The sequence below is a fragment of the Phyllobates terribilis genome, unplaced genomic scaffold (assembly GCF_046119375.1).
Source record: "Phyllobates terribilis strain yellow unplaced genomic scaffold, ASM4611937v1 Scaffold_3__8_contigs__length_932513732, whole genome shotgun sequence".
Classification (NCBI taxonomy): Eukaryota; Metazoa; Chordata; class Amphibia; order Anura; family Dendrobatidae; genus Phyllobates; species Phyllobates terribilis.
The window spans coordinates 268,713,860-268,722,657 of record NW_027362763.1 but is presented as its reverse complement, the minus strand read 5'-3'; the positions used below and the strand labels follow the sequence as shown (position 1 = coordinate 268,722,657).

The following is an 8,798-nucleotide window of genomic DNA, read 5'->3' as shown; positions in this document are numbered from 1 at the left end:
GGTACAAGCTGCTCTGACTGCATAGTATACAAACAAAAGCATACAGCAGCATTCTTTAAGCACTAAAATGTATGCAAACAATGAATATGTGAAATATAGACTGAATTACTGCTATATAGAATATAATTATAAAATTAAGATACTTTGTGCTCCATCAAAGACAGGCTCGACCATTTGGGCATCAAGTACATTCACTTTATAACTGTATTCTATATAGCAATAACGCAATTTAAATTTCATATGTATCGTATTTTTCGGACCATAAGATGCACTCCCCCCCCCCAAATTTTTTGGGAAAAGGGGGGTGCGTCTTATGGTCCAAATGTACCGTTTTTGTGATTTGGGGGGTGGCTGGGGCTGCGGTAGCGGGGGCTGCGGCAGCAGAGGGGGCTGTGGCAGCTGGCAGCAGAGGGGGCTGTGGCAGCAGGGGCGTCGACGGAGAGGTGTTACCCAGTGTGCGCAGCCATGAATTCACTATGGCCGCGCTAGACATCAGGAGGTGGGCAGTCTCCCTTCCAGATCGCGCGCGGCAGTGACGTTACTAAGAGGCAGGGCCGGGGAGGACTGCGCGCTGTGCTGTTCTGTGTTGCCACGGCCCTGCAGCGCATGATCTGGACGGGAGACTGCCCACCTCCTGATGTCTAGTGCGACCATCGCCGCCCCAGCTGCACAGCCCCCGTCGCAGCCACAACCCCCTCTGCTGCCACAGCCCCCTCCACAGGCACAGGCCCCTCTGCAGCCACAGGCCCCTCCACTGCCACAGCCCCCTCCACTGCCACAGCCCCCAGCCAGTGTGACCCTGCTCCCTGCCTATCCAGAATGAGAGGCAAGCATTATAAGGTAGAAGTAAAGTATAAAGTGAAAAAGCACATGTCATTAAACACTGTACCACTCCTGTGGTGAACTATAACTCCCAGCATGACATAAGAGCTGAAGGACATGCTGTGAGTTATAGTTCTCCTCGGAGCAACCACATGACAAATGTGTGGTGAACTATAACTCCCAGCATGGCATAAGAGCTGAAGGACATGCAGGGAGTTATAGTTCTCAGGGCAAACACATGACATAAATGTGGGGAACTATAACTCCCAGCATGCCATAGGAGCTTTACCCCCCCCCTATTTTCCACCTCTAAAACCTGTGTGCGTCTGTCTTATGGTCCGGTGCGTCTTATAGTCCAAAAAATACAGTATTCCACATTTGCATACATCTTGGCATATACAGAGTGCTTCTGTATCTTTTTTTTTAAGATTGATCAATCCCTTGACATACAGTGGGTCCCATATATTGACCAGTCCTGGCAAGAGCTGCAGCAGCCAGAAGCATGTTATTTTAACCTAGTTTGTAAAGTAAACGTGACTGCTTAGATCAGTATAATTTTCATACATCATTGCATTCTCACATACTTTGAACTTTGATTCTTTTATCGATTATGCTTTATTACTCGTGACAGTTCCACCTTTGTGACAAGCAGTGGACATTAAACCTTCATAAACAATACACCTTTCTACTTACTGATAAGACAGCGTATAAGTACAAGGCTGCAACTTCTACAATTCACCAAGCTAAATGTATTCTGACCTTTTCTCCTATACTTATAGTAAATACAAGACATGGGCTTATCAGGTTCTTTTCACTCCAAGGCTAAACAAGCCAGAATCTTGCTACTGGGCTTAGACGCAGCAGGGAAATCTACTGTCCTGTATAGAGTCAAGTTTAAGGAGCCCTTTTCCACTATCCCAACAGTGGGATTTAATGTGGAGATGATTCAGACGGAGAAGCACCTGCAGCTCACTATATGGGATGTTGGAGGACAGGAGAAGCTGAGATCTTTCTGGTGCTACTACTTTGAAAACACAGATGGACTGGTGTACGTGGTAGACAGCACCAACAAACATACTTTGGATGAATCAAAGAAACAGTTTCAGCAAGTCCTCCAGAATGAGCTGATCAAGAATGTGCCAGTGGTGGTCCTGGCCAACAAGCAAGACCTGCCGGGAGCTCTGAACGCTGATGAAATTACTAGAAAGTTTAACATGAAGAAGTATTGCTGTGACCGGGATTGGTATGTCCAGCCATGTTGTGCCATCACTGGGCAAGGACTAGCTGAAGGTTTCAACAAGGTGACTGAATTTGTGAAGAGATCTAAAGAAGAAGCTGTAAGGTTCACCAAGCAGAATGTAACACTTAAAACTTCCCGTAAAGTATGAACGTCCTTCTACAGCTCATGGACAATTAACTTAATGCTGCCAAAAAGAGCCATAACAAGAGCTAAGTATTATTTATCGTCGGTACATGCACAAGAAGGCAATACATCTCTGTGATACAATACTATGAGTGTGTACCTACTTACAAACTACGAGAACAAGAGGCCTCACAGTATTAAGGGCCAAAATTTGGGAAATATGTGACTTTTGTATTAAAATGGGCAGCTATCGACAAATTATTGAAATTGCTGCTTACAGTTGGGGCTATGTACACTCAAGTACATAAATGAAAAGACATTCAGATGTGTGTGGAGTATTATTATGTACATGGCACTGTTGCAGTCCACTGTAATACTTACAATCAGTATTTTAGATAGCCGATAGCATATGCTGCTTTCCTTTACACTATGCATTGTTTTATTTAAGTTTAGTTTTCATTAACAAATAATATCACCAATGTGACCAATGTATAGTTTTATGTTCTAATAAATCCATATTTTTCTTATTTGATTGTTTTAATTTTTGTTAAATAGTTACTTTCCATTATTTCTAATTACAGCATTTTTTTTTTAATTACTTTGTTTACTAAACAATATAAAAATATTTATCACAGAGGAATACTGATACCCCAAGACAGACTAGGTACAATGAAAACGTACTGTAGCTTTCTAATATAACTTGCACTGTCAAATATTGTAAAGTATTGCTAGTATTCATTAATACAATGCTATTTAAATGGTCACAACAATGACAGTTCAGCTTTATATGCAGATACTTTGAATTTGCATTTCCTTTCTACTTCTAGTGGTACATCATGGTTTAAACTTTTAACTTTAAAGCGTAATTAAAGATTTAAACACTTTTTGATATGTTGTAGCCAGTGATGAGCGAGCGTGCTCGGCACTGCTCGATACCCGCATCGGTTTGCTTGGGCACGCTTGTTACTCGGCTGAGTATCTTGTGGTGCTCAAGAAAATGCTTCGGTCGCCATCTCACATGTTTTGCTGCTGTTAGACAGCCATTAAACATGCAGGGATTGCCTGTAATACACAGTAATGCCGTAGCCATGTTGGCTACTGGCATTACTGTGATTGGCCATCCGCATCGAGTCATGGGGTCTATATAAGACCCGGTGACGCGATGCTCGGCACACTGTCCTCCTTCCCACCTCTCGGTGCCTGAGATTTTTACTGCTACTGACCCGACGCTGAGCGGTGGGCGTGGGAAGCAATGAATATTAATTTTGAATTTACATCTTTTTTTTTTATCTTTATTCTTTATTAAATGTTTTCCAATTTTTACAACATCAAAAATTAAATACATCACCCTTGTATGTATACATAGAACATAAACATACAATTACACTTTCTTTTTCAAAAAGGAAAAGTTCAATATTTCAAAGTCATAAAAGGTGTGCAACATTTAACACAACATATAACATTACAAAACAGCATAAATTTACTTAAATCATCATGTGTTTATAGGAATGACCCACGGGTATAGAGTTCAATATTTACATCTATCCATAATTTTCTTTCTATTTTGTTGCGAGAATGCTAGCATATATTCATAATGATAATGTAGCGCCGGCGTCCCTGCCCTCTGCTAGGCAGGGATGCTGTTCCCCTCACCTCTCTGCTCCGTGCCCGGCGTCCTCCTCCCGCTCTGCTGGCAGCGCGCGCTCCTTCCCGGCCACTGTGCTTAGGGCGCGCGCGCTCTCCCTCCCTCTTAAAGGGGCCGCGCGTGTCGTCCTAAGGAGTCCCCGGCCAATGGCCGGAGGACTTCACCATATATAAGGCACCTCCTCCAAAATGGAGGTGCCCGAGCAATGTTGTTGCACTGTTCACTACTCTGCTTCAGCCCTCAGGTCCCGTTGCCAGTTACCTGCCAGATACCTGCCAGATTCCTGCCAGCTTGCTGTCTTATTCCTGCCTGATATTCTGCTACCTGCCTGCTAGCCTGAGGTCCGACGGTCTGCCTTACTACTCCTGTCAGTCTGTCTAAGGACCAGCTTGCCCGCTCACCTGGGAGCGCACATCAACTACCTGCCTGCTTGCCTGAGGTCCGACGGTCTGCCTTCCAACTCTTGTCAGTCTGTCTATGGACCAGCTTGCCCGCTCACCTGGGAGCGCACATCTGCTACCTGCCTGCTAGCCTACCTGGAGGCTCTGCCGTCACGTGCTGTGACCACCTGCCTGTCCAGTGACTCCTGCCCGCTCACCTGGGAGCGCTCATCTGCTGCCTGTCTGCTAGCCTACCTGGAGGCTCTGCCGTCACGTGCTGTGACCACCCGCCTGTCCAGAGACTTCTGCCCGCTCACCTGGGAGCGCTCATCTGCCGCCTGTCTGTTGGTCTTCCTGGAGGCTCCGCCGTCACATGCTGTGACCACCCGTTTATCCAGAGACTCTCGCCTGCTCACCTGGGAGCTCACGTCTACCATCTGCCACCACAGGTCGTACCAACCCTTTACCCAGAGACTGCCCCGGTCACTTGCCGTGACCATCTGCCCGTTCACCCAGAGACTGCCCCAGTCACTTGCCGTGACCATCTGCCCGTTCACCCAGAGACTGCCCCGGTCACTTGCCGTGACCATCTGCCCGTTCATCCAGAGACTGCCCCGGTCACTTGCCGTGACCTCCTGCCCGTTCTTCTAGAGACTGTCCCGGTCACCTGCTGTGACTGCCTGCCTGGTCGCCACCCGCTCCCTTACAAGGACCGCCCCCTTGTATAGTAGCTCAGAGGTTCCGCCTCCCAGACCCGTTACAGTTTGCTCGGGCCATGGAACCCGGTGGCACCCAAGCTCCCTCGCTCTCGGACCTGCGTCATGAACTGTCCCGTCAGAGGTCCCAACAGGAGTCCATCCTGGGTCACCTGCGGAATGTCAATTCTCGCCTGGACACTCTGACTGCTCCGCCAGCAACCTCCGCCAGTGCCATGACTCGCAATCCGGCAGCTCCGCTGTCCACTAATACCATGGTATCCTACCCCGGACCCCGGCTTTCTGCACCTCCTCGCTTCGGAGGCGACTCCGCCCAGGCTCGGGGCTTCATAAATCAGTGCACCCTGCACTTTGAACTCCTGACCCACCAGTTTAACTCCGACCGGGCCAAAATTGCCTTCATCATGTCCCATCTCACCGGGGAGGCCCTGGCCTGGCTAAATCCTCTATGGGAGAGAGGAGACCCCCTGGTGTCCGACTTGCCTGCCTTTCTCATGGCTTTCCGGAAAGTCTTCGACGAACCCGGACGGAAGACCTCATCCGCATCATCACTGCTACGCCTCCGTCAGGGAAGTCTCACCGTGGGCCAATATGCCATACGGTTCCGTACCCTTGCCTCGGAGCTGGCCTGGGATAACGACGCTCTGGTATCCGTCTTCTGGGAGGGTCTGTCCGGCCGTATTAAAGATGAACTTGCCGGTCGGGACATTCCTACCACTCTCGATGACCTAATAACTCTTGCCACCCGGATTGACCTATGGTTCCAGGAGCGTGCCAAAGAGGTCACCCGTGAGAGGAGGTTTCCACGTCTAGCTCCTACTTTTCAGAAATCCGTCTCTCCCCAGGTACACTCTCCTGAGCCTATGCAGGTCGACCAGACCAAGATGGTCAAAACCCGTCAGGACTTACGCCGTGCCGAGGGGAGTTGCTTCTACTGTGGCAGTAAGGAGCACCGGATCCGTGCCTGCCCGGAGAGGTCGGGAAACGCCTGTGTCTAGGTTCGCTCAGAGAGGTCGACCTAGACAAGAATAAATCCTCTCCATCTCTGCTGCTGTCAGTCTCAATCGTCTGCGGGGAGAACCGTTATTTCGAACTAGCCCAACTTGACTCTGGAGCAGCCGGGAATCTTATTTCACAGTCCCTGGTAGAGAAATACCGCATCCCCACCAAACCTCTGGCTGTACCCTTGTCTGTTGCTGCCGTGGATGGGGGTCTTTTACCACGCCCCATCCAACTCATCACCGAATCCATTACTCTGCAGGTGGGAATGCTGCATTCTGAGATTATCTCCTTTCATGTTCTGCCTGGACTCTCTCACGCCCTCTTGCTAGGTCTACCTTGGCTCCAGAGACATGCACCCGTGCTTGACTGGCAGACCGGAGAAGTCCTTCGCTGGGGACAGGACTGCCATAAGACCTGTCTGGTTCCCGTCCATCCCGTCCGTCCTTCTCCTACCCCAGCTAATCTACCTGGACTTCCGATTCCTTATTGGTCTTATGCTGATGTCTTTAATAAAAAGGAGGCAGAGACACTACCCCCTCATAGACCATACGACTGCCCTATCGACCTGTTACCTGGTACTACTCCTCCCCGTGGGCGTATTTATCCATTATCCGCTGCTGAGACCCGGTCGATGTCCGAATATATTGAGGAGAATCTGGCCAGGGGATTCATCCGGAAATCTACCTCCCCGACGGGAGCAGGCTTCTTTTTCGTCAAAAAGAAGGACGGCTCTCTCCGTCCCTGTATAGACTATAGAGGCCTTAACCAGATCACGGTGAAGAATAAGTACCCCCTTCCGCTCATTCCGGAGTTATTTGATCGTCTGAGGGGGGCTAGAATCTTCACCAAACTGGACCTCCGTGGGGCGTACAACCTGGTTCGTATCCGTCAGGGGGATGAATGGAAGACGGCATTCAACACCCGGGACGGCCACTATGAATATCTGGTAATGCCCTTTGGTCTCTGTAACGCTCCTGCCGTCTTTCAAGAGTTGGTCAATGACATCTTCCGGGACCTTCTCTACTCCTGCGTAGTGGTGTACCTGGACGACATCTTGGTCTTCTCTCCGGATCTCCAGACTCACCGGAGAGACGTTCGTCAGGTCCTGCTCAGGCTCAGGCAGAATCACCTCTTCGCTAAATACGAGAAGTGCCTCTTTGAGCAGACCTCGCTTCCGTTTTTGGGCTACATTATTTCTCAGACCGGCCTACGAATGGATCCAGAGAAACTGTCTGCCATCGAGAAATGGCCTCGACCGGAGGGGTTGAAGGCCATTCAGCGGTTCCTGGGCTTCGCCAACTACTACCGTCTCTTCATACCGCACTTCTCTTCCCGGACTGCCCCAATTTCCGCGCTCACCCGTAAGGGTACTAATCCCAAAGAGTGGCCGCCCAAAGCAGAGGAGGCCTTTCTTTCCTTAAAACAGGCCTTCTCTTCCGCCCCGGTGCTGCATCGCCCGGACGGCAACAAGCAGTTCTTCCTGGAAGTTGACGCCTCCTCCTCTGGAGCCGGAGCGGTACTTACTCAAAAATCATCTTCCGGGAGGATGGTAACTTGCGGCTTCTTCTCTAAACTCTTCTCCTCCTCAGAGCGCAATTATTCCATAGGAGACCGAGAGTTATTGGCCATCAAACTGGCATTGGAGGAGTGGCGTTACCTGCTCGAGGAGGCTCTTCACCCGGTAATAATTTACACTGACCACAAGAACTTGGCTTACCTCCAGCATGCCCAGAGACTTAACCCGCGCCAAGCCCGGTGGTCCTTGTTTTTTGCTCGCTTTGATTTTGTTCTTCATTTTCGCCCGGCTGACAAAAACGTCAAGGCGGACGCCTTGTCTCGATCCTTTCTGGTGTCTGATCTCGAGGAAGATCCGAAACACATCATCGATCCCGCCAGAGTAATGCAGGTGGCTCCCGTGAGTCTAAATCGTCTCCCTCCCGGAAAGACGTTCGTATTAGTACCTGATCGGGAGAAGATCCTTCACTGGGGTCACTCGTCTAAACTGGCTGGCCACGCCGGTCAGAAAAAGACCCTCCAGCTTATTACCCGGCACTACTGGTGGCCTACCCTGCACAAGGACGTAATAGACTTTGTTTCTGCTTGTGTGTCCTGCGCCCGCAACAAGGTTCCGAGACATCTGCCAGCCGGTCGCCTCCTTCCGCTTTCTGTACCTGCTGCCCCCTGGCAGCATATAGCAATGGACTTTATAACTGACCTCCCAGTCTCTGCCGGTTGTACGGTCATTTGGGTGGTCGCTGACCGCTTCTCCAAGATGGCTCATTTCGTTCCCCTGCCAGGCCTCCCGTCTGCACCCGAGCTAGCTAAAGACTTTATTCGTCACATCTTTCGTCTTCATGGCCTGCCCCTCCACATCGTGTCGGATCGTGGGGTACAGTTCACCTCACGCTTCTGGAGAGCCACTTGTAAACTGCTAGACGTCACCCTGGACTTCTCTTCCGCTTACCACCCACAGTCCAATGGTCAAGTGGAGCGGATCAATCAGAACCTGACCAGTTACCTCCGGCACTTCGTTAATGCCCATCATTCAGACTGGGTGGATCTCCTACCATGGGCCGAGTTCTCTTATAACAATCACGAGAGCGAATCCTCCTCCAAATCCCCGTTTTTTGTAGTCTTCGGTCAGCATCCTCGGATTCCTTTTCCTGTCTCCACCTCTGTGGATAACCCGGCTGCGGAATCTCTCGTTAGCAAATTTTCCTCCACTTGGGAGAGTACCCGATCCGCACTCCTTCAGTCGTCCGAACGGATGAAAAGACACGCTGACAAAAAACGCCTGGATCCTCCACAATTTCGTCCTGGAGATAAAGTCTGGCTCTCATCTAAATATGTCCGACTCAAGATACCTTCTT

At 49.8% G+C, this 8,798-nt stretch overlaps 1 protein-coding gene across 1 annotated transcript; it reads left to right on the top strand.

Annotated features, from left to right (window-relative positions):
• Window positions 1–1,526: 1,526 nt before the first annotated feature.
• On the top strand, window positions 1,527–2,712 carry ARL14 (ARF like GTPase 14). The gene has a single exon (XM_073673076.1). The coding sequence runs from the start codon at window positions 1,614–1,616 to the stop codon at window positions 2,208–2,210; it is 597 nt and encodes a 198-aa protein (XP_073529177.1). The 5' UTR covers window positions 1,527–1,613; the 3' UTR covers window positions 2,211–2,712.
• Window positions 2,713–8,798: the final 6,086 nt, after the last annotated feature.